This window comes from Pelmatolapia mariae, linkage group LG8, assembly GCF_036321145.2.
Source record: "Pelmatolapia mariae isolate MD_Pm_ZW linkage group LG8, Pm_UMD_F_2, whole genome shotgun sequence".
Classification (NCBI taxonomy): Eukaryota; Metazoa; Chordata; class Actinopteri; order Cichliformes; family Cichlidae; genus Pelmatolapia; species Pelmatolapia mariae.
In genome coordinates, this window is record NC_086234.1 from 15,870,977 (window position 1) to 15,896,372 (window position 25,396).

General features: G+C 39.3%; 3 protein-coding genes across 4 annotated transcripts; all 3 read right to left on the reverse strand.

Annotated features, from left to right (window-relative positions):
* Positions 1-1,573: 1,573 nt before the first annotated feature.
* atxn7l3b (ataxin 7 like 3b) lies at positions 1,574-9,118 on the reverse strand. Its single transcript, XM_063482014.1, has 9 exons — positions 8,995-9,118; positions 8,341-8,389; positions 8,132-8,255; positions 7,863-7,995; positions 7,556-7,727; positions 5,179-5,279; positions 5,054-5,076; positions 4,880-4,925; positions 1,574-2,482 (listed from the first exon to the last, which is right to left on the reverse strand). The coding sequence occupies exons 3-9, from the start codon at positions 8,180-8,182 to the stop codon at positions 2,403-2,405; spliced, it is 606 nt and encodes a 201-aa protein (XP_063338084.1). The 5' UTR covers positions 8,183-8,255; positions 8,341-8,389; positions 8,995-9,118; the 3' UTR covers positions 1,574-2,402.
* A 618-nt stretch (positions 9,119-9,736) lies between these two features.
* LOC134633151 (nucleolar transcription factor 1-like) lies at positions 9,737-16,118 on the reverse strand. Of its 2 annotated transcripts, none has more exons than XM_063482016.1 (15): positions 15,868-16,118; positions 15,580-15,755; positions 15,320-15,397; positions 14,310-14,465; positions 14,153-14,217; positions 13,935-14,042; positions 13,314-13,449; positions 13,148-13,189; positions 12,990-13,058; positions 11,961-12,016; positions 11,670-11,859; positions 11,536-11,583; positions 11,367-11,438; positions 11,030-11,098; positions 9,737-10,933 (listed from the first exon to the last, which is right to left on the reverse strand). In XM_063482016.1, the coding sequence occupies exons 1-15, from the start codon at positions 15,899-15,901 to the stop codon at positions 10,886-10,888; spliced, it is 1,347 nt and encodes a 448-aa protein (XP_063338086.1). In that variant the 5' UTR covers positions 15,902-16,118; the 3' UTR covers positions 9,737-10,885. The 2 variants fall into 2 exon arrangements, with proteins under 2 accessions (XP_063338086.1, XP_063338085.1); XM_063482015.1 differs by having other exon boundaries at positions 13,314-13,452.
* A 1,205-nt stretch (positions 16,119-17,323) lies between these two features.
* Positions 17,324-24,878, reverse strand: slc4a1b (solute carrier family 4 member 1b (Diego blood group)). The gene is made up of 16 exons (XM_063482017.1): positions 24,722-24,878; positions 24,154-24,289; positions 23,266-23,335; positions 23,097-23,139; positions 22,000-22,184; positions 21,151-21,355; positions 20,803-21,006; positions 20,566-20,714; positions 20,242-20,436; positions 19,587-19,835; positions 19,362-19,451; positions 18,677-18,843; positions 18,338-18,579; positions 18,047-18,216; positions 17,497-17,670; positions 17,324-17,404 (listed from the first exon to the last, which is right to left on the reverse strand). The coding sequence occupies exons 1-16, from the start codon at positions 24,876-24,878 to the stop codon at positions 17,324-17,326; spliced, it is 2,517 nt and encodes an 838-aa protein (XP_063338087.1).
* Positions 24,879-25,396: the final 518 nt, after the last annotated feature.

Genomic DNA, 25,396 nt, shown 5'->3' on the forward strand with positions numbered 1-25,396 from the left:
TCAAATGCAGCTAAGAACAGGTGAGTCTTCAACCTGGATTTAAATAAACTGAGTGTTTCAGCTGATCTAAGGCTTTCTGGGAGTTTGTTCCCGATATATGGAGCATAAAAGCTGAATGCAGCTTCTCCATGTCTGGTTCTGACTCTGGGAACTGATAAAAAGCCGGATCCAGATGAGGGATCTGGAAGGTTCATACTGGGAGTAGGCAATTTACTGAAACATATAGGGAAATGCAGGATAAAAGAAAAGAAAAAACAGAGGCTGTACAATTCTAGCGAGCTTGAAAGCCAACATTTGGTATGACTACATTTATTCATCAGCACAGCATGAACTCTCTTAAGCAACTTAAATGCTCTTCAGGAATAGTTCTCTTAGCTATATGTCCCTCCAGTCTTCTTGAGGGACATTCAAAGCTCTTCTTTGTTTGGGATTACCTTCCTGCTAAAAAATGTCACTGCCAGTCAGACACTTCTCAGATTGCATTGTATGGTGGATCTAAATATAATGGTACTTTTCCATTAATTTTAAAAAGATCCCCAACAACATTTGCTGAAACACAGCCCCAAACCTCGAGAGAGACTCCACCATGTTATACAGATGACTGTAGACACCCACTGTTCTACCACTCCCCTGACCTCCTCTGTACAGTCCAATTCTTGTGAAGTTTTGCATACCTCGGCCATTTCTCTCCATTTCCCTTCCTTAAGAATAGCTTGTTGATGGCCAACCTTCCACTGAGGTTACTTCTGATGAGCCTTCAGTAAACAGTACATAGATCCTCTGTTAGTTTTTCTGGATTTTTTTCTGTTTACTGTTCATCTGTTGTAGATATTTGTTTTAGGCTTGGCACTTTTTTTTTTATCCTCTATTTGTCCAGTTTCTCCAAGTTCTTGCACACAATACCAAATTATGCCAAGTCTTCAGCTAGTAGCTCTTTAGAAATCAGCTTGTTGCTGTAACATACTCAAACTGTGTTATCTTTGGAATTATTTGTCTAAAAAAGTGCCACTTTAAAACTGGTCCTGTGCTAAGTTATCTGGTATATGCAGACATAAAACTGGTTCCTCCCTTGAGTTAAATGCCCCCTTTTATGCTTGAATTTAAAGAAAAAAAACATTCTCCCGAAAATGGTCAGGTACAAGGACTGAATATGAGTGACAAAGCAGACCACGTCCAAAGAAAAACTTTGAAAGACTTTCAGAAAGCCTTGAGAACTATTGCCCATCAAAATCTTTTAACCTATGGGCTACATTAATGCCTGTACTGCAGAGTTTAGGAAGGCTACACAAAAACAACATTATCAGCTCCCCCTTGGCACAATGAACTCTGAATAAGAAGCTTGAACTGTATGAACATGGCTGTGTTTACAACATGACAGTTTTCTAAGAATATGACCTACAACCACACTAACCAAGGTAATATTTAGCCCCACATCCAGCAACAAAGCATGTGTACATCGTCTGATCAACAGCACCCCCTGTTGATCAGTTAGACATTAATTCCATGTACTTGGTTGCTGTTTTATACATTCATACTTTTGTTAAAATGAATGTGAAAACACAGGACAGATAACAAATCATTTATTTTGCTAGACAGATGAAACAAACTGAGCCATGATAGCAGCAATTCAACTATTAGAATATTTACACTATCACATCACACCAAGGACATATGTAACCCTTTACAATGTAAACACATGATACAAAGACATATTTCAATGCTAGAAAACAAGCAACTCTATCCCACCAAAAAAAAAGAAAAATGAAGAAACCTGTTTTCTGCACCAAATACCTGCTTCTACACTTGAGTTCGTGCCCTGAACATTGTGAAACAAGTTTCCACAGGTGAACGACAGAGATGCTTGTCTTTTAATTCTGTTTGAGAAATTCAGACAGTGAAAGGTGAAAATAAGACAAACCATTAGCAATGATTGTCTGACATTATTATTATTTTTTTTCAAAGAATGAGATTGTAAAATGTGAGGTAATATAAGGACATCCATTGTGTAATCATTTCTGTATTTTATGAAAAGAAAAAAAAAATACTGTAAGCGTACACCGTCTCTGAATGAATTACACCGCAGTTTACATCTGTGCAGTGAAATCATATTTGGTGACAAGTATCAGTCGAAAATGATAACTACAGAAAATTATTTAAAAAAACAAAACAAAACAAGTGTTGGTACAATGATTTTCTGAATAAAAATAAATTTGTCAAGTATAAGGTTGGGAGTTCTGAACTGCTTCTGCAGAGCAGCAAACACCACAAACGTTGCCTTTAACCATCAACGTCCATTCATTTCACAACATAAAGAACCAAAGGTGAAGTGTTGTTGGTCGTCCCGTGAGCGTGTTTCTGTGTGCATCTCCGCACACACGATGGTGAGAGAATGTGTGTTTGTGTTATTGAGAGAATGCCTCGTCTTTCATCAGCATGCGCGGGCTCTCCTGGTTGTCCATGCGACGTCTGGGACCCATCATGCCTAGAGGAACACACGCGCCATTTATTTATTCATGCTTCAATCCAGACACATAATTGATTTCAACTGGTGTTTAGTGTCTCAATCACTACACTATTACTGGTTCTAAATTATATGTGCACCAGACAATTTATTAGGTACAGCTGTTCAACTGCTCATTAAGGCAGATATCTAACCAGCCAATCACATGGCAGCAACTCAGTGCATTTAGATATTTAGAGATGCTCAAGACAGCCTGCTGAAATTAAAATTGAGCCTCAGAATAGGGAAAAAAGATGATTTAAGTGCGGTTTAAAGAAAACAGAAAATATCCAATGAGCAGCAGTCCTATGGGTGAAAGTGCCTCATTGATGCCAGACATCTGCAGTATGGTAATAACCACAATACAGTTAAGGTACGCAGAAGAGCATCTCTGAACGCACATGTTTAGCCTCGAAGCAGACAGGCCACAGCAGCAGAAGACCATAGCGGATGCCCTTCCTGTCAGCTAAGAACAGGAACCTAAGACACATTGATACACATTTCCTGACCAAATTTGGACAATAGAAGGTTGGAAAAACATTGCCTGGTATGGTGAGGCTTAGTTTTTGCTGCAACATGCGTAAAAAAACAAGAAAGCATTGATCCATTCTGCCTTGTCTCAACTGTTCAGACTTCTGGTGGCAGTGTAAGAGTGTGGGGAAATATCTTCTTGGCACACTTTGGCCAATATCAATGTGGACCAGAATCTCTGAGGAATGTTTCCAGCACTGCGTTGACCCTGTGCCATGAAACATGAGGGCAGTTCTGTGCACAAATGGGGTTCCAACCCAGCACAAGAAAGATCTATCTAGTAAAGTGGCCAGTAAGTGTATTTTGAATTATTTTTATAATATTCTAGCTAGCAGAAATTGGTAAGTTTTTTTTTTATATATTTCTTTTTAGTTGTACACTTGGTTTATACCAGTAGGTGCCTGGGGGTAGCTGTAGCTCAGGTGGTAGAGCAGGTCAGCTACTAACTGGAAGGTTAGTGGAAGGTAGTGGAAGGTTAGATCCCAGTCTGCATGCCAAATATCCTTGGGCAAGATACTAACCCAACATTAATAAAACATGGCATCACACGTCCATCAGAGTGCGAATGTGTATGAATGTTAGATAGGGAGCAATTAACAGCTTAGAAAGTGCTTGGGTGTGATTGGGTGAATGTACAAGTTGTATAAAGCGCTTTGAATGCTCAGAGTAGAAAAGTGCTATATAAGAACCTCATGTTGCTACACTGTGAAGTTTCTTTATTCTACAGAACAAAACGTTCTACCGCGTCATACTTTGGTGTGGTAGAAATCTTATGAAGTCATGGATGTGACAGATATAGAGAAAGCAAAACAGGATACCTTTATAGTCACCACAGTCTGAAGCCAAACACCTTTAACACTTAATTATGTGACCAAATATATGGTTATAGTTTCCTGTTGAATTACACTCATTAATAGTGGCTAATAAAATCAGCTGACATTACCACGTAGTTGACATTTGGGACAATAAAATTCACCACTTCATTTCATTCTATTAGACAAAGATTATTAGGGAATTCTTGTGTAATTTTGCCCTTGAAATCACTTACGTGAGGATAGACTGGTAGAAGCAGCAGCTACTTTTGGCTGCTCCCTTATTTTTAAAGGGTCGCCACAGCGGGCAGCTCTGCATGCTTGGCTTGGCAGATTTCTTTTTTCTTTTTGATGCAACCTCAAAGGGATTTGTGTCTCCTCCTGCGATCGGGCTGAGGAGTTTTCATTTGTTAGGTGAATGTGTAAACCACTACAGTATGGACTGTACTGACAGATAGGCGTAACCTGGAAACATAATACCTCCAGCCAGACCAATATAAGGACAGAATAAAACATTTTTCATATACGGTAATGTGAAAATGATTCTATATGCTGAGTCTGCTAAGCTTCACTCTGGTATCCACTGTTATACAGTGATGTGTGGGTAATTTAACTAATAGTTTACACACACACACACACACACACACACACACATGTCTGGTTTGCTATCCTCGTGGGGACATCCCATTGACATAATGCTTTCCCTAGCCCCTTACCCTAACCCTAACCATTAAAAATGACTGCCTAACCCTAACCCTTACCCTAAACCTAACCATAACCTAATTGTAACCCTGACAGTAAAACCGCATTTTGAGTGTGAAAATTGCTTTCAACCCCGAGGGGACCTGGATTTTGGTCCCCACGGTGCAGAAAGTCCCCACCAGGATAGTAAAAGTCAGATTTTGGTCCCCACCAGGATAGTACGAACCCGTACACACACACACACACACATACATATAGCAGAGCTGCACTGTTTTAAGACCTGATTACATACAGACAAGCTCCAGCAGGAAGTTAAAATCTTGTTTTCACTTACTGTTCTTATGCTTGAATGATTTGGATCTTCTTGGTGAGTTTGGATTCTGAGGTGGAAAGACAAAATATTTTATTTTTGAGTTTTTACACGCAGACGAATGCTGGGGGTATTAAAACAGCGATGCCCAACATGTTTGTTTAGTTAAAGTATAAGGTTTGATGAAAAGAAAAGTACCTTATCAGATTTCCTTTTCTTGGCTGTAAAAGAAAGATATTTTTTAGAGATTTAACTCAGAGTTAACAAATATTAGTCACATTTAAATTTCACGCATGCGCAGCCCAAGACTACGAGAGCGTCACCTTTCTTTTCTGCCCCATAAGACCAGTCGTTATCATTGACGTCGTCATTATCCTCTTGGTCACTCTCTGACTTGTTGTTGGTGTTGTTACCAGTGACTATTCTGTAAAAGAGGAACAAGCAAGGTATAACACACACACACACACACGCACACGCACACACACTGAGTGAGTCAGCATTATTCACTGCAAATAACAGTTTGATTATGAAACAAACCAACTTCAGGCTGAAACTGATTTTTTTTTTCTTGTTTGTTTTCTTGTTTCTGGAGTTCATAAGATTACCATTATTCACTATGCTGCAGGCAGCATAACGCCTGCAGCATATTTGGCTTATATAGAATACTGTGCAAAAGTCTTGAGCCACCCCTTTCCATTTATGTTTATTTTGCTAGGAAGATGAGGGATAGGTGCGGTGATTTAATGAAACATGGAAACAGAGTATATAAGGTATATATAGAGAGTATATAAGGTATATATAGAGAGTATATAAGGTATATATAGAGAGTATATAAGGTATATATAGAGAGTATGGGCAATTCTAATGAGTTTCAAAGTTTATGATATGCCTTTTTGTTCTGTTCTCTCTTAAGATGATCCCACACTGCCTTGACGTTGAGGTCCGGGCTCTGGGAAGGCCAATCCATGACTTATGGTGTTCCGTTGTGTGTTTTTATATCCAGGTATGCTTTACCTGCACTGGTGTCTACTGATAATAAACTTCCCAGTCGTGTTTGGTAACAAGATGAACCTTCTTAACTGGGACTTTTAATTTTTATTCCTTGTCCTCCTGTCCCACTTTTCTAAAGGCTGGCGCTTTTTTTTAACCCAAAACATTTGAAGGGAAGACGTCCCCCCCCCCCTTTTTTTTCTTTAATAGTCAAATGAAGATAAGCCTGTTTTCATTTTACTAAGAAATACCTTTTGTCCTTTTTTTACTAGTTATTTTTCCCCATTTCATGCCAACCTATGGATCCATCCCGACTGAAATCCAAAGATTGTTACCAGACAGTATAATTGCTGGATTAACAGGATACAGGCAAATACAGACTATCAAGAACATCATCATCATCATCATCATCATAATAATAATAATAAACTTCAGCTTCCATTTATTCTTATTTTATTAACTTTGCAAATATAATTGTCTGTTTTTGTCCCAAATTTCCTTTGTAGGGATCTAGCCACCCTAATTCACAATGGCTTCTCTATGAAACCACATGACATGTATGCTTTACCTGCACTGGCAGTGTGATTGGGATCATTGGCTTGCTGTTGCCAATTATTTTCCAGATATTATTGCATGATGAATCAATATCTGTTTTTTTTTCCCACGGTGGTGACAGGGCCTCCAATGTGTTTCACAGCTGGCTGTAGAAACTCACTGCTGTGCCTCTTTCCTGACCTCCACAGCGCATACTCACAATTTCACTTATGTATATATTACTCCATCAGATGTGTTGCAGTGGATTTTCAGTCCAGTTCTTGTGTAATTTTGCATGTCTCAGTCTTTCCTCTCTGTTTCCCTTCAATAACAGTTTGATTAGTAGTCTTGGGCCTTATTAGAGATGAAACAGGACCTGTTCATTCAAGCCTCTTCAGAAATGAACTCAGTGGAAGGCTGTCTGTTAAGAATATATTCTTAATCAGATTAAGAATCAGAATCTGATTCTGATTCAGAGGCTTGGATGAACAGGTCCTGTTTCATCTCTTTGGTGTACATATATATATATATTTTTTTATAGGCCTGCCACTACTTCTTTTGTCCAGTTTCTTTGACACAATGCACATCACGCCAAGATATCCCAAGTTTTTGGGTAATAGCTCTGTGGGAATCACAGTGTTTGTGCAAAAAAAGGGACTATTTTATGTTTGTCAAACTGTGTTTTCTTTGGTGTTTTAGTAGATTCAAAAAGTAAAACTGGAACAAACTGTAAATTTTAGTTAGAGGTTGCCGGTTGCAAAAAGAAAGAAATTTAAATTAGTTCATTGCCAAGTTGTCTTTTATGTGTAGACACAACACTGGTTATGTCCTTGAGTTAGGCACCTTTTATATGCTTGAATGATTCACAGGTCAGTGTTAAGTAACTTAGCAAACAAAACTAACATTCCTTTGAAAATGGTCTAGTTAAAGCAGCCAATGTACAAAGAAAACCTCTGAAAGACCTTCAGAAAGCCTGAAGTTTCAAATATATGAACCATCTCTCAAAACCACTTAAAAAAATGCCAAGAACATCTGGCTCCTGGAAGCCATAGTCAAACACCTTCTTGGTTTTCCGTTTCACAAGACAACACGGTGAAAACATTTGAGATTACAACAGCCTCTACTCAAACAGAGTCTCAAATCAGCTGTGTTGGCTGATTTTTTTAACGCCCGTACCTGCGGTTGGCTATACGGCTGCTGTTACGTCCCATCCCCAGACATTTCTCCAGGTGTGGAGCAAAGCGTGAGGCAGCGATACTCCGGCTACAGTTGGGACATACACACTCCTTGTTTTTCCACTGGTTGTACACTTGGCCAAACACATCCAGTCCTGGCTGGTCCACAATTTCTGGAAGTCGAAATAAAGTCATTTGATTTATACGTTAATTATTCTCTGGTGTACGCTGGCTGGTATTGAAGAAACAACTCAGTTTTACTTGGCTGAAGAAGAAAAGAAAGAAAAAAGAAAAAAGTCTGTGCTCACCGAAGTCCCTCATACTTTCTTGGTCCGTGTCATCCAGGAAAAAATAGCCCTGCTTTACTGCCCGGTGGACCTCAAAGCAAAGTCCCAGGCATGCATCCTCCACCAGGTCAGACAGGATGTCCTGAGCTAGGGCCTGGCAGGGAAGAGAAAGACACACAGTGTTGCCTGATTGCTTTATTGTGTTTTTCTTCTGAAGCAATTCAGCCACACGTGTCTGCAGATACAATGTGCATTTCCAAGTCTACCAGAAGGCTTCCACTCCATTGTACCTCCAGCTTGCTGTTGTCCAGGCTGGACACTGAAACCTCCTCCATTTTCATTTGCCAGAACTACCAGATGAGCAGACACTGCTGTGGTCATGCTGTAGCGCAGCAAGCATTGGCCAAAACAGGGCTGCAGCGGGAGGGATACACAAGTAAGCAACACGGTGGCAAACAATGAATGCATATCAGTCTGCGGGTGAGATGCGTGGACTTACAACTGCACGTTGAACACTGCCAGGGAGTCACTTCCCAACGTTTTAAAACCTGGAAAAAAAATGACAATAACTTGGCGTTGGTGGGTGTTTTTCCCCTTTTAAGCACTGCAACAACTCAAGAAAACGACATACGAAAGAAGGAAAACGTGATGCTACGGCGGTGCTCCGAGCATTACCGTGTAATGAAAGTAGCTTAGCCCTAACCTTGGAGAAGAAAACAAAGAGCGTGGCTGTGAATGGGCTGCTTGCGAGATGAATTGAAAATGCCAAGAGGTTAAAGGAGAGGCGGTATCGTACTCACGACCCCCCTCAACAGCACAACTACACAACACGCACAGCTACTAGCCAAACATGCTAATCCTGTCACATTAATTAGAAGCTATGCAACACGTTTAGTTGTGACTGGCTGTGTTATTTTATTATGTTGCTGTGTTTTTTTTCTTCGACGCTGGAGAAACAGAGTAACAACGAGGCTCTTCCCCGAACCCCGACACCGCTGCTGCACTGCGGCTGTGCGCCTTTCAACTCCCCGTACAAACACCCAGCAAGGGTGGGAGTGGGGGGACAAAGCGACGCCCAAACCCTCACATAAAGCTCACCGACGGATAATGAAGCAGCCTCAACCCAAATCCCCCATTAATTGTGTTTATTTACCTGTTTCGGCAGGCACCCATCTTTACATCAGAGAGATCAGGCAGGAGCAATCGATCGCTACACGAGTTCCCACCAGCGATTGCTTCCTCTGCTCTTCTAAACCAACTCCAACCGAGTGTTTACCTCCCAGGGCAGCATGTGACTGTGTTTCCCCCACGCCGCTTACCAGAGCTACACTGTGCCTTTATTTCACTTTTTTCCCACCACCCCTCCTAGTTTGTGCCCGGTTATTTGAATTTTACAACCAAGATTAAACAAATCTTTAGGCAGACTTACAGCATTTATCGCAAAAACACGTGGGACGTAATAAAAAAGGCCATCAAAAATCCAGTAAATCACACCATTTTATCTCAAATAGGTGTCTACTGATAATAAACCTCCCAGTCGTGTTTGGTAACAAGATGAACCTTCTTAACTGAGACTTTTATTTTTATTCCTTGTCCTCCTGTCCCACTTTTCTAAAGGCTGGCGCTTTTTTTTAACCCAAAACATTTGAAGGGAAGACGTCCCCCCCTTTTTTCTTTAATAGTCAAATGAAGATAAGCCTGTTTTCATTTTTACTAAGAAATACCTTTTGTCCTTTTTTTTGCTAGTTATTTTTCCCCATTTCATGCCAACCTATGGATCCATCCCGACTGAAATCCAAAGATTGTTACCAGACAGTATAATTGCTGGATGATACAGGCAAATACAGACTATCAAGAACATAATAATAATAATAATAATAAACTTCAGCTTCCATTTATTCTTATTTTATTAACTTTGCAAATATAATTGTCTGTTTTTGTCCCACATTTCTTTTGTAGGGATCTAGCCACCCTAATTCACAATGGCTTCTCTATAAAACCACATGACATGTATATATGTATCATCACATTACAAAAATAGCAAAATATAGGTGCTGTCAGTATATTTATCTTTGTTTCAGCACCACCTCTGTGTGCAGCATAAACAGCATTCAAATGGACTATAAAACAGACCAGAAATTACAGGAGACACAGATTTGGGACTCTGTGAATCCTGAATTCAAACCTGCAGGTAAAATCAGTATGTAACTGCAAAAAAGGTGGAAGTAGTACCAGAACGTCCACGGGTGAAGAAAAAAAAGCTAATAAAATGATTTAAGCTGTTTTTAATCAGACTATACATTTAGAGACACAAGGCAGCTCAGTGGCCCAGTGGTTGGCACAGTACATCACAACAAGAATGTTTAGGCTCGACTCCTCTGTGGTCACCAAGAATCACCTCCAGATTTCTCCCACAGTCCAAAGACACACATGGCAGGCGAACTAGTGATTTTAAACTGGCAGTCGGTGTGAATACATCTGTATTAGCCCCATCATAGACAGGCAACATTCCCAAAGTTTACTCCAACTTTTACCCTATGCCATCTGGGATAGGCTCCAGCGCCTACACAACACTGAATAACCAGTAAAAAAATAAAATAAAACAAACAAATGAAATTTATGGATCGACGATATACATGGTGTTTTTACTCCCCAGTGTTCACTGAGAGTAAAGTTAAATAATTGGACACGTAAGTGCCAGGAGGCGTTGCCAAGAAGGCTGCAAACTGGCAAAAATTCCTTCTGTAAGGAATCTGAAAAGACCCCAGTGTGTTTTGTGTGTTTCATCATTTGAATGCATTAACTTGCAAAAAATGATCCACAACACAACACAGACAGATTAAAATTTCAAGCATCGCTGCAGCGTCCATGTGAATATAAACTATCTTGCTTCAGTGTGGAAGTCAGAACAAACCCTTAGATGGTGAAGAATGTGAGGTTGTGAGGTTTTTGTCACCCACTCGAGGGCTTCTCCCTCTCTTCAAATCCAGAACAGCATCTGAATTTTCTGCATTTGGTTTTTCAGCTGTCCATCTCATCACCAATTAATACATGTCAAACATTATATCATCTTCTTCCTCCTCCTCGTCATCCTGCAGATTAACGGGGGAGATTTCATATTTAGATGGACTGAATCATTTTTTATAATAAGGAACATGAAGAAAAAAAAGGTCTAATATTTCACAAACCTCATCAAAGTCCAGTATGTTGTAGTCTTCATCATCACTGCTGCTCTCGATGATTTCGTCTTCTGAGTCCTGCGTGACATACAAAAAAATTAGAAGAGTGCAGCTTCATCATACAAATTATATTATTCCCATTATCACTTATTCTCATTCCCCCTGAATATACATTGCTATTTTACATCGACTTCTCCGACATTTACCTGAAGCTCTTCAAGCATTATGTAAAAATGTGAGTCATAAGTAAACCCTGTGAATAACTTGACTGCATTCATATCACGAGCATGAACTTGAACATGTGGGTGTATTACTTGGTGCTTGTTGTATAAATATTCAGACTTACTGATGGCTGCTTCAAAAATAGTTCGTCCTTGTCAGAATATTTCGGTACGGTATCCTCAAGATATTTTAATTTCTGCAATAATGGATAGGAAAACACCAGAAATGACAAAATGTTATTATATTAGAAAAACAAAAGACAAAAACAGGAGACTGAATTTTGAGGTACTCACACGAGGATTCTGTTTTCGATACTCATTCTGCTCATCTGGAGTCAGTGTCTTAAAAAAAAACAAAAATCAGTGGGAAAATTAAAATACTAATTAAAACTTAAAAAAATGAAAATTATAAATAAATATTTTCCTACCTTAAACCACTCCTGCAGCTCGATGGAGTATTTCCTCAGCTTTTCATTTACTTTTAATTGGTACCGGGACTTGTCATTTATGGAGAGTTCATGCCATTTTTTGTTGGCCGCAGCAAAGCGGTCTTTTGCCTTTGGGATTTTTTCTTTTAGAATTTTCATCTGATCTTGGCAGAAAGCCACATTGACAGACCTATAAAAATAAATAAAATGAAAAACATTTGTCTTTTAGGATTTCATTTGTCGAGTTAAAATGAATGCTTGAAGGTGAGTGAGTTTGAGGACTATGCTCACGTGGATGGCATCTTGGGCTCGCCGAGTATATTCTCCTTGGTTTTCCTTTTGAAAATCTGTAGATTTATGACAAACGTGTTGATTTCAATGGCACGCAGTTAATACTTACATGAATAAAAAGAGAGCTCAGAAAACAGAAAGCTCTTAGAGGCAATTGCCAACAGATAGCTGAAAAGGTGACAAATTCCCCTAAAGTATCAAAGAAAAATGTTTGTTCTGTTAAATGAATTGTACAAAAGTGGCAAAAAGTGTTGGCACCTTAACAGGACAATGTGTCATTCCTTCACTCTGGTAGTGGATTTGAACCACGGATATTCTTGCATCAGTGCTGAACACAGGACCAAGCCATACTCAGCTAGCTTCCCCCCCCCCCCCCCCCCCGTTTCTCATGAAAACTGTCAAGATTTGAGAGGAAGAGAAGAGTAGAAATACGGACACGTCGCATTGGATGTCAGGTAAACTATGGTGCTTTTTAAACCATGTGGAGGACCTCTCACTGGCAAAGAACATGAAACTTTTACACTTTGTATTTCAGTCAACTGAATCAACTTTTGCAGATTCAGTCTCTGATAATCATATAATATTTACTTGAAAAAAACTAAAAGAATTTAGATGCTTAAATAACGATTAAAACTAAATGACATTTAGTAATCCAGGGTGAAAAGGTTCACTGATTGACTACAGTTATAGCTGGTTTCTAAATGCTTCAACTTTGCAGTAAGACGACTTACACTTGATGTGGAATATCTCAGAGGCAAGAAATTCCACAAATTGGAAACACCTGAATCAAAAGAGGTAAGGCCTTTGTGTAACACTCTGGTTCGTATCGTCTATCTTTATAGTTTTTTTAAAAAGCATTTTTATTTCAGAGTTAACTTTGGTCTTTTTCTTCCCAGTGGAAAGGAACCAACACTTTTGCACATGTCTGTACATTTGTTATTATTTATAATAAAGAACAAAACATGAGGTCCAAACGCTCTCCCAGGTTAAACTCATTTTCCATTTACTTGCAATGAACAGTCCTCTTACCTTACGCTTCGTAGGCATACTGATCTTTGTTTTACGGAGGACCTTGTTCCGCTTCTCCTCATCTAAACTCTGAAGATGAGAATACAACATAAAGTCAGCATTCACACAAAGCCCGTGAGATTTGTTAGCAATGCTGCAACTATGATCTTAGAACTTACCATTAGATATGTATACATCTCACTTTCATACTGCATCTTCAGCTGAAATGAATGAACTACATGTTCAACTCTGCTTCAAGACATTATTAACATAACCCAACAAGATCTTGATTTCGAAACTTTGTTTTACATCACAAAATAAAAAAAGTCATTTATGCTGCCATACCTCTTTGGAGCGTGTGTTGTAGGCTTTTCTCTCCTTTTCACTTAAATTTCGCCACCTCTGGGACCACTCTTTTATGTAGGCTCTTGTTGGGACACCCATACTACCAATCAGCTCTTTGCAGAATAAATTGTAGCCACTTCTACAGACAGAAAACAAACAAACATGCTCAGTAGCCTCTTCACAGAAGACTAGATGTGATTTTAAACTACATTAAATCAAAGTTAGCATTGAAACAGGGTACACACAGGCAGTCAGAAATGCAGTTTTCCCGCACATTTGTTCAAGAAACTCAACACTTAGAACAACAACAACAAAATAATGTCTTAAACTAATGCACCATTACTGTGCCCATGTATAATCTTTCTTCTTAATACGCTAAACATACACACTAAACACAAACATAAAATTTGACTAGAAAACCAGAGCTATGCAATACAGCAATTTCTGGTATCAATACCACGTAAATAAAGGGCCAGTGTTGCAGAAACCAATACACATATCAAAACTTTTAACCTATAAAAGGCAGCTTATGTAATGGATAGAACTGATTAAATGTGCCATAGGCTATAAATAAAATGAACATGACAGCTGCCAAGCCAAGTGTGTGTATGCATGGCTTACATAGGTGGCTTGACAGGCAGACCCTCAAAATCCTCATCTGACTCACTGGTGCTTTCAGGGACCACCTTCTTCCTTTTGCTCTTCTGAGGGGATTTGCCATATTTTTCCCTGAAAGACAAAAACATTTGTTTGGCTTTTTTTCCCCCTTCTTCTTGTACAGGCAGCCTACTGGGCCAATCCCACACATACACAGCTGGGAACGTATGTTTGTCTTTTACCTCAACTCCACCCTCTTATTAGTGAATTCTTTATATGCGTTCCTGTATTTCTCCAGATAAAATGCCTGAAAAAGTAAATAAATCATGACTTAAAATGTGAGCTTTTCTGACGATGGGAACAGGCAGTGTTGTAGTGACAGCCCCTGATATACTTTACCTTCTTTTTGTCGGGGAGCAGACTGAACTCCTTGCTTGCGATTTTCATCAAACCTGCACAGCTTATCCCTGGATTCTTCTTCTTAATCTTGGAAAAGACTTCCTTGTAATACCAGGTATTTACGGGCATGGGTCTCTTCGGGTACTCTGGATGGAGCTAATTTTTCAGAAATGTGAATACTCAGTAGAGGGCAAGTACAAGCAACAAAGGAATACACATTTAACGCTATGCACCTGACCAGCAGGTTGTAATCCATGTGGCCAAGGAGATACTGCCCAGAGCCATGGCATGTTCCGATGCTATAACAGTCAGCTGTTGTTCTGCAGTACACATACATGGCTTTCTGTGTAAACATTTCAAGCATAATCTTTTACTAGTTAAAAAATTAAATGGTACAAACGGTCTATTTGGCTGAAACAGTCTTTTTTGGAACAGGAAGGGGACATCCCCAAACTTTTCTTAAAAAGCTGGGACCATGAAATTGTGCAAGTTGCTTTGGTATGCTAAAGCATTAAACTTTTCTGTCACTGAGATTAAGGGCCGGAGAACAACCCTACACTGAACGCCTAACCCAGACTCATCCATCAGATTGTCACACAGAGAAAAATGATTGCACTTGGTGGTGTGAGGCTTGGATGCAGCTGCTGAGCCATGGAAATGCAATCCTCGAAGCTCTCTACCCCCTTTTTCTGATCTAATCTGAATGCCACAAGAAGTTTGGGGATGTCTAGAGAGTGACTCTGCAAAAAAATAATAGCAACAAAATTTCACAACTGCACTTGTTGGACGGGTGGCATCCTATGACAGAACCACACTGGAATTCACTGAGAGCTTTAAAGCAACCCATTACTTTTGGATTTTGGTCCTGCTTAAGACTGAGGAGGCTCTTTTGATGCATTGTTTTTTTTTGTAAATAAAGCGATTCACATGACATTTAAAAGGCAACTTTCCACAGGCCATTTTTTATTCACAAACTGGAGGTATGGAAATTGTTATGATTCTGTACCTACCCTTGTGTTATTTAAGGGATCAGAAAGGACACTTTCAGCTTCCACAATGAGCTCCGTGAGGCTGCGAACCTTCCGCATCTGAGAAACAACAAGGATATGTAAAGTGTAAATCATATAGTTGCTCAATTCTGGCTCTTAGCAGTGAAACAGGCAATGCTGAAGTGAAACTAAAGATTTGAACATCTGCTAAAAAATAGTTAGGGATACTGAACTAGTAAATGCAAGCTAAGTTACTAAGTTAAAGTTAGAATTTGACCCACCTTCTGAATAACCTCTTTCCACTTTTGTTTGCATTCCTCCGGAGAAAAAGGAGGGAAAGCCACTTTCTCCCAGTCTAGCGTTCTCTCTCCATGGGTATAACTGAGCTCTTTTTTCTCATCCAGGATGTTGACTTTCATTGCAGCGAGAAGTTTCTGGAGGTTTTTCTTGCACCATCCTGCACACGTACAGAAAGCACAGTCAACCACGACAAAGGATCCAACTGCCATTAACGAGATGCGAGCTTGCAAAGGCACTCTCATGTTGGCAAGAAAACTGCATATACCCACCAGACTCTTCTGCCTTCTTTCCAGCGAGGCTCATGTTTCAAACAGAGCTTGTTTCATTCACACAAGTCCTTGGATGTACCGGCTGCACACAAACTGCCCAGAGATTTAAACTAAACCACGTTATTCTGCGTGTCAAAGTTAGCTAGTTCGGTAAACTATCAGACTGAGCTAGCTTAAGTTAAAAAAGTTATTACTTTACTGCTGCTGCTCACCCAACAGTAAGAAACAACACCGCGTAAAACACACGCTGCTCTGTTAGGCAGGAAGTAAACGCGTGTCAACTAGCCAATGAAAAGTGACATTCTTCTTCTACGGGTTTACCGTCCTTCTTCGTCGTCTTCACGAATAATTGCACAAATTGGCACAGCACTGCCATCAACTGGTAGATTGTTGATCAGACGGTAAATTAATGGGAATCTTTTTTGTCATTTTATGCGATCACAAAAAATTACAGTTACCCTACAAATTTTGGAGCTTATAAATCAAATAAACTACAAAATGTTCTTTCAGCTGTTTCTTCTTAGTACCACTAATAAGATTTGCAAATCATTGCATTCTGTTTTTCATTTACATTTTACACAATGTTCAGATTTTCTTAAATTTTGGTTGTGTCTCCTTCCGCTACAGCTAAAACACAAACATCCCATTTCCGAAACCTGAGCCGCTAACACTAATATAAATAAATATTAATACACAGCAGTACTTGGAGAATTGGCGACGCCTCCTTTTCTGGTGTCTCGGACAAAGTGTTTATTCGGAATTCAGAGAATCTAAAGAGAACTGTCTGCAGCAAAAATTATTAACACTAAGCAAAAATGAAAGCGGAGAGTTTTTACAGAAGATAGTTTTTTAATTACAGAGATATGAAAAGAAGAAAGCCCAACACTCAATATAATTACTTTTTACACAATATTATATCTCTCCTCGTATTGCCACACACTTGTGTTGTCCTTTTTTCTTTCCAGCATAAGCTCTTCTATCATTCCAGCAACAGTGTATACACATCATTTATCATCATATATTACACAATATTCATACAAATTTTAGCTCTTAAATAATAACTTAAGCGTCCATTTATTACATTCAGTGTGCAGTTGCTTGGAAAAAACAAACTTTTATGGCTTTTATACCTACAATTTTACACTCAGCTTTTGAGCTCTCTGTTTCTGGACAAAAGGCACATGTAGAATTGCTTCTTTGACATCTTGCACATCCTTTTTTTCTCTTTTTTGTAAAAACACGTAAATGAGAATATTTCCAGGTTCAGTTATGCAAATAATTTACCTGAGTGACAGTTTACAACAGCTAAATTTACAGTTTAGCAGTTGGCTTTAACAGTTTTACAGGTATGTGGAAAAAACCCCAACATTTAAAGTATTTTTGTGCTAAGACGAAAAACCTAGGCCACTTATAAAATAAATATCCATTCATTAAAAAAGTCTGTCATGGAAAACATCTACAATGGCATCTGAGATTCACAGTACACGTCCTTCCCAGGCTCCTCCTCAAATGTCACTTTGGCATCATCAGCATCCAACTGAAACAGACACACACAGAGAACCGTTTTAAACACATTGCAACACACATACCATCTAAAAAGGTCTGAACTTTCCACAGCGTTCAGCTTACGCATTTCATTTCCAGTTCGGTGAAGAGATGCCCGGTCATAAACATGCGCAGAGGAATGGTGAGGATGAGAACGAAGGGAAGTGCCAGAGACATCTTACTGGACTTCACAAGCCACAAAACTCCTAGACACACAATCTGGATGGCCGTGTACAGGTGCATTCGTCCTGTGCTCACCTGTAACCAAGACAGACAGATGTCAGCCAAACACAAGTAACTGACGATTTTAAGTAGCTTTGGAAACCTGCCAACACATGCTGAGTTCAAGGACAAATTAAAAGCATAATAAAACTGAAATCATAGAAATAGCCTTAGGCATATAAATGTGCATCTGGCAAATACCTCCCAGCAGTTCTACACAGAACATGATTTTATCACTACAGTCTCAAGCTGGGTAAAAATTAATAAATATAATAGGTAACACAGTAACATCTCATTGTGTTTAGTCTTGCAAAACCACAACTTCATTATTTTCCCCATGAGAGACCTTCTGTTTGCCCCGCTTATGCTAGCACCATGGACCTCATGTATCATGCAGTGATGAGATGCTTACTCTGGTAGCATAGGGTTCATTAGGATGGTATTTCTTTGGGATGAGAAGAAGCTGCACACGATCCCACAGCTGAATGCCATTTAATGACGTGATTCCCATGTAGAGGAAGATCCCAAACAAGGCTGCCATGGGAATCATCTTTAGGATGGGCTCCATGAGAACTGACAGACCTTGATACAAGCATACATTCAGATAAATGATAAAGGATCGTACATACACATCAGTTTAAATGCAAAGTATAAGTCTAGCAATGATTTTGTAGTCAGAACTGGGTGATTAGACAGCACCTACCAACAAGCAAGGCCACCACAATGCCGCTTATTCTCTGCTCCATCACTTTCTCTATCACCGGTTTTGGTCCTTTGCTCATGACAGTGAGAGCGTTGGCATGTGTGACAGACCGCACTGTGGCAGCACTGAGCCACGGCACGCCGAATATCGCGCTGAGGCCTCCCATGCCAACTAAAACCAGCAAGTCAAAGTGAAACCCGGAGCCTTTGACCATCTTCCTCTCAGGTTTACTCACTATCAGACTGTTTAGAGCCATAAAGAAGGGAGACACTCATTAAAGTCATGAATTGTCACTTTTTCTATGGTTCGTGTCAGCTCATAAGAGCTATGATGACTCACGTTGTGATCTGAGACTCCAGAAAGATGAGAATAAACACAAGCACGGCTGGGATGCAGGAAGCAAACATCAGCCACACAGGGAAAGGTTTGTGCTCTCCGAAAGGATTGATGAGCCAGCCTCTTTTTTCAGGATTGGACACCGTCAGACCTTTGGGAACGATTAGTTTCTGTAAAGAAAAAAAACAACAACATTTTCAATCCAAAGCGTTAGGGGATAGAAATGTGTCTTCAAGCAACATTCAGATACCCAAACTCTAAGAAGTATGTCTTCATGCAATTCTTCTTTTTTACACTGGCCATCGATCTCTTTGGAAGTGATGAGAGACACGATGATGGTTTTTTAGGATGCTGCATTTAGTGTAGAAATGGCAATTTCTATGCAGTTAAAATTAAATATGTTACACAGTAACATGTATAAAAAAGTGAATGGTTCTAGCTGCTTCCTAAATCCACTTTAAATTTTCCATGTAATTTTGTTACAATGTAAACATTAAATTTAATGGAATCTGGTCAAATTAAATTTAGTTAATTGGTAAACATTGAGTTTATACCAAGCTTATTTTCCTTAAAGATGAATCATTTGAACAAATAAACCTTTGATTTTCATATATTTACTTGCATTTTACTTTAAATTATTGCTTCATGTTTATGAGTGTGCCTTTGTAGTTTGGAGTCACATGCTAACCTGAGTGTACGTATCCTGAACGTTGTAGTCCACAATAGTCATGAGGACAATAGCAATAGGAACACCGAAGTCACCGATCAAACGCCTGACCTGTTAAACACACATCACCGACATCAAATCTACTATTTGAATTTAATTTCATTTAATTTGGTTTCTTTTAATCCTATTATTTTAAAGTAAAGGTGACCTCATAAATGGAGTGAAACCTTCTGGGCATGAGCTCACCTTTCCAGGAAGGAATGTCCCGTTCTTGAACTGACGCAGGAAGTAAGCAATAAAGAAACAGCCCATCATGAGGCACATAGAGAGCAGGGCTGTGTTGGGGTAAGGTGGCTTGATGGTGTTGACAATTAGAGTTTTGTTGCCAGTAGCATTGTCATACGTGACAATCTCTTCGACCTTTGGGTGCCAGGGATACTCGGCACTTGCATTCACGTGTTCGTAATTTAGAATCAGTGGATGCGCCTTGAAGATCTAAAGAAAAGTTAAAGAGCATAGGTGAAAATGACGGCTTATGTTCAACAAATAAATCGCAGATGAGAAATGTTTCAGATTTTATTACGACATGTGACACACACTTATTAGCCACAATAAATAAAACCACTGAAAGATCAGTTGAACAGCACTGCACCAATGATGTAAAAAATCATGTGTTAAATCCAATACTCTAGGCCTACAACCAATAAGACCAAAAGGACCTGATGCCAAACACCCAGTGCCAGACACCATAGGGTCCCCAGAGGTCTTGTTTCTTTGCCCCGGTAAGTCACGAGGTATTTTTGTGGAATGAGAGTAACTTGCGCAATATTTGGCTTGAAGTTTTAAAATTGTGGCTGATTGGTGTGTGTGTGTGTGTGTGTAATGAATAAAGATTGTTTACCCTCCCGAGTTTGGCAAAAGTTTCATAGATGAAAATGAGGGAGATGAGGATGGAGAAGATTTCCTGGGTGAATCGTGAAATGAAGCGAACCAGGAAGCTGCCCTCAAGGGCCACAATGATCACCACAATGACGACCAGCCACGCTCCCACCCAAACTCTCCCAACAATATACTCAATGCCCTGGGACTTGCAGAACTGAATGATGGAAATGAATGATGATTTAAATTTAGTATTTATGAATGAAAAAATATTAATTGAATTAAAAAAAGACAATAATGGAGTTGTAATGTTTGTTAGGGTTAATAAAAAGGCTTTTTAACTCACTGCATAGAAGGCCTCCTCAAATACCAACAGTGGACCAGAAAACCCAATAACCAGGACGGGCTGCGCGGCAACAAAGCAGAATATAATTCCCTGAATGCTGGTGGAAATGAGGAGCTCTGGCACACCCATCATGTTGTCCACCTTATAAGCTACAGGCAAAGATAAAAAAGAATTTATAGGATCTCCAAAAGTACCAAAAACAGAAGAAAAAAAAAATGGTACCACAGATATACACACCCAGGAGGCCTCCAAATGTGATGGCAGGAGACAGGGCAGCAAAGTAGATGAAAATGATGGCAGCAAGGACCTGTGCATTTAGAGCATCGGTGATGTCACTCTTGTAGTACTGGTAGCGCCTTTTTATGTCTCGAATCATCCCCCCAAACGGTCGACCAGTACGAGAAAGGGGATCTTCAATAGGAGGTCCGGAAACGATCGAATCTGGGGAAAATGTGAAATCTGAGCTTAATCCACTATCAGATCCCAAATAGTTATCCAAATAAGAAACTAAAAGCTGGCGAACAAATAATCTGTTTATCTTATTATTCAAAATGTCAGCCAACATGGTAAATGCGTATGACTCACCACTGCAAACTTTGGCGTTGTTGACGAGGTCATAGCTTTGCAGTTTGTCCTGTAGCAGTTTCTTCTGAAAGTTGATGATTGAGCTGAGCATCGCCTCACTCTTGATCTCAGTGGGTGGGATCACGATGCTGCAGTCCATGAACTTGGACACAGCGTTGATCAGCTCTCGAGCACTCTTTGCCTGAAGCGCTGTCTGATTAAACACCTAGCACAGATTGAGCAGAGACAGATATGAAATCTGAAGATTGCAGGATTCTGTCTTAAAAATAAATTTTTCATTAGAAGCTGTTAATCTAATATTATTTTTATTTGATTATCAATAAATAGAAAAAAAATATCTTAAAACCTTTTTTTCTATTAACTTTATCTAATTTGGCTCATTTAAATTGCATTTTGAACTTGGACTTGCAACCTGCAATAACTCCTTTTGCCACTTGGGGGCAGTGGAAACAATCTAAAACGAGATAAAGCCATCCATAGGCAATTGCCTCTGGATGTGCCTGGTATAATTACAGAAAAAAAGATAATGGTCGATGTCCTTTGATGTGACGGAGTAATAAATTTCCAGAAAAATGATACCATTGGTAATTGCCTATTACAGTTGCAACAAAAAAACCTAGATTGGAATGAAATTGCTTTAGAGCACAACTGTGAGTACAAAAAAAGTCACAAAAGAGGAAAAATATTTCTTAACCTTTCTGCTTTCTTCTCAGTAATGTCACTGTTGAGCCACCTTAACCCTTGCTACTTTCTCTTTTGCTGAAAGAGCCTGAACAGAGAGCGAAGACCTGAACGCTGTTTTTGCAATGAGTAGTATTTTTTGTCATTTAAAAGCCTCAGTCAACTCACTTTATTAGCCATTAGTGCTGCCATAGCACGTCCAGTCTCATAGTAGTCCATGTCACTGCTGCTGGGGCCAATCAGAAGAAAGACAAAGCGTACAGGCTCTGGGGCCTCCAACGCTGAGTCCAGTGCTACTGCTTCCTTCAGACGCACAAAGACAGCTGTGGGCTTCTCCAGAAAATCCAGGGTTCCTGGTCAAAAGAGGACTCTGCATTAGTTAACTTTTGTTTAACTGCATATTAATCACAGATTTTTTTTTTCATCTGTTCTAAATGTACCTTAACAGGACATTTTTCATGTTGCTTATATTCTTATGGACAAATCAATTTTCTTTATTCACATTTATGTTTATACTAAGGCCCAGAATATTCTCCAGAAGAACCTCAGAGATGCTGCATGGTCATAAAATACACCAAAAGTGTACTTAACCATATACTCCCACACAATCTAACTGCCTGCAAACTAAAGCCACCCATGTACTTATTCGCTGTTGTGCATCAGCTGTGTGCTTGAGACTCAATGTACTATGGTGGTAACTTAGTTCAGATCAACTCAAATACCCTTGGTCCTATCAAGGAAACCATCTGGAAAAGCTTTAAAGCTGGACCTGCCATTCAGAATACCATTTCTTTATCCATTTGTTTACCATCCACAATGTCACTGCCAGGGATACCGAACTATGGGGGCGGGCCAAAGGTCACAGTCTATGCATGTGTGCATTAACTGCTTGTCAAAAAAAAAATAGAGGAATTTGGGTTGACACTTTGCCAGCCCTAAAAATAACTGCTAATAATCATTAGTTATTATTAATTTGGCTCTTTCCCTTTCATCACCCTCAGCTGGTCGCCTGGTTGTGCCGGAGGTTTCTCCCTGTTAAAAGAGAGTTCTTCCTTCTCACTCTTGCCAGGTGCTTGCTCATAGGTGTTTGTCTGATTTTTGTGGATTTCTCTCTAATATTGTTGTTTCTTTACCTTACAGTATAAAGCGCCTTGAGGTTGCTGTTGTTGTAATTTGACACTTTTTGCATTAGGTACACGTGTGCAGCAATCAGAATGTAAACACCAACACTGTACTCCACATCGAACATGAAAAAAGCAGCTTACCCACTAGCACCATGGAGGCCTCAACATGTTCAGATTCATCAGTCTAAGGGAAGGCAGAAAGGAAAAAAGACTTTTCTATTCAAGACTTTGTGCATCAGAACCAACTTTTAAACATGCTGCTATTGTCTGTTATGCTTAAATAAATGATAATATCAGCGGGACAACTTACTCTCTCCTTGACAGAAAACTTTTGCAGGTCAGTCCCAGTCAACATTTGGCTTTCTGGGTCAGTTGTTTGGCTGAAAGGAGAGCAACACGTCACTGTCATTGTTTCTGTGACCCACAACTGAAACTACAGCGGCAAACTACAAACAGTAAACTATTCACTGGTAGTTCTCTGTTCAGTGAATAGTTTACAAAAAAAAAAGAAAACAAGACTGAAAAGTGGTAAAAATGTCATATTTGATTGAAACTTTTTTTGTAATATTGTTAAGTTTATTTAAAAAAAACCAGGAGTTTTCAAATGTACAAAATTACCTATTCAATATTTTAAAAACTTTAAGAGAAATTGCTTGAAATGTAATAAATGAGTCCTTAAGTTGAAATTTTGACATAATAACCTAACTGTGTTGACTTATGGACATCAAGAATGTTTTTTTCACATTGTATTTTGTTTATTCTGCACAAAAATATCAAAGTATAAAAACAAAAATCCATAGCTTTAAATGAATAAAGCTATGGTCCCGTATTTTGAGGTTGGGGCACAAGCTTTCTGACTTGTTACCCAGTGGGTGTTCTCACAATCAGAGGGTTTGTTATGCTTATTTTGTTATCTTTGTGATTTAACTCTCAGACTGCACAGAACAAAACAGTTATAACAGTGTCCACTGTCTGTGTATAATAAAGGATTCAACAGGCAGGCAAAAGGGTTTGATGGTCAGGGATGATGATGCATAATTATAGGTTGGATTCCACAATAGCTACAATAGCGTCAACCACTCTGAGCAAGCTAATGCAGTCTTTTCCTTTTGGAGTCTTGGATAATAGCCGGCTGAATGCCTGAATGTATTTCATTTGTATTTGTGTTTGTATTTGCGGATGATGTCTCAGACGATACCTGCGGTTTTGCAGCAGAGAGTTCAGCACTCCTTCCCGATCTCCTGACCTGATTTCCTTCTTGTTAACCATCTCACTGACCATCTTCTCTGTGATGGTGTCCAGGGTCTTCTCCTCACAGTCTAAAATGGTCACACCTTGGCAAACACAATTTAGAAAAATATGTGGTCATGTTCAATAAAAGGGAAAGAACTTCTGCTGTGGTTTAAGAAGGGACTTTAGAAGTAAAAGCCACTAAAGAAGCACTAGGACTCTCAGAACTAAAGCTATATGTATCAGGTTGGCTAAGACTGAATTTTACAGATGCTAATCTAAAGTAGCTTATTTGATAATTATATTTTGCAACAACAATCTAAATCAGCAAAGCATTTAGTAAACTGGAATATAAGTATAGACTGCAGCACAGTTTTCCTTTGACCATACTGTAACAGGGAGGAGTGTGACACAGCATGGATTTACATAAAATATCAGTACCTTTAAATCCTATAAAAGTAAAGCACTTCAGAAAATTGAAAATAATTATAAATAGTGTAAAAAAACCTGTAAATGCTGATGTTTTCCTCACTGACCTGGGCTCATGGTGCGTCTGAGCTGGATAAGGCTCCTGAAGGTGAGGCAAGAGATGAGAGTGGGCGCCCACACCTGCGCTTGAGGGTCAAAGCTCTCCTCGTAACTCACCCATCGGCCCTTCTCCTGCCAGTAGCCCTGCTGCTCCTGGTCCTTCATTTGTTCCTTCAGCTTCTTGTAGTCAGAGAGAAACATAAGCTCGCTCACATAAACACAGGACAAAGGTGCAAGGATAATTTGTGTTTGTGAGGCAACAAGTGAATTTTAGACAGGGCAGGTGGATGATATAGAGCTGCTCACCACCCCCACTCCCCCCACCCCCACCCCCCTCCTTGCAGTGCAACATGTGAGCATGAGGTGTAGGCCTACAACTGTACAACTGTGGTTTCAGTAATCTCTTACATTTAAAGTAGTCTACAAATTTAGGACATGTCTTTTTGTAACAAATAGTAATAGTAAAAAAAAAATTAAATAAATAAACACGTGAAAGATGGTTTACCTGAGGTGACTGTTTCCAGCTACTATGACTTGTTACTGCTTGCCTTTTTTAATTCCAGGTTTTAAAATCTTACCTCATTCATTGTATCATGTTTTGACTTTACATACAGTTCCCAAAATGATTTTAAACAAACCAAAACGAATAAATAATAAAAAGCATTTATCTGCAAAATTTACTT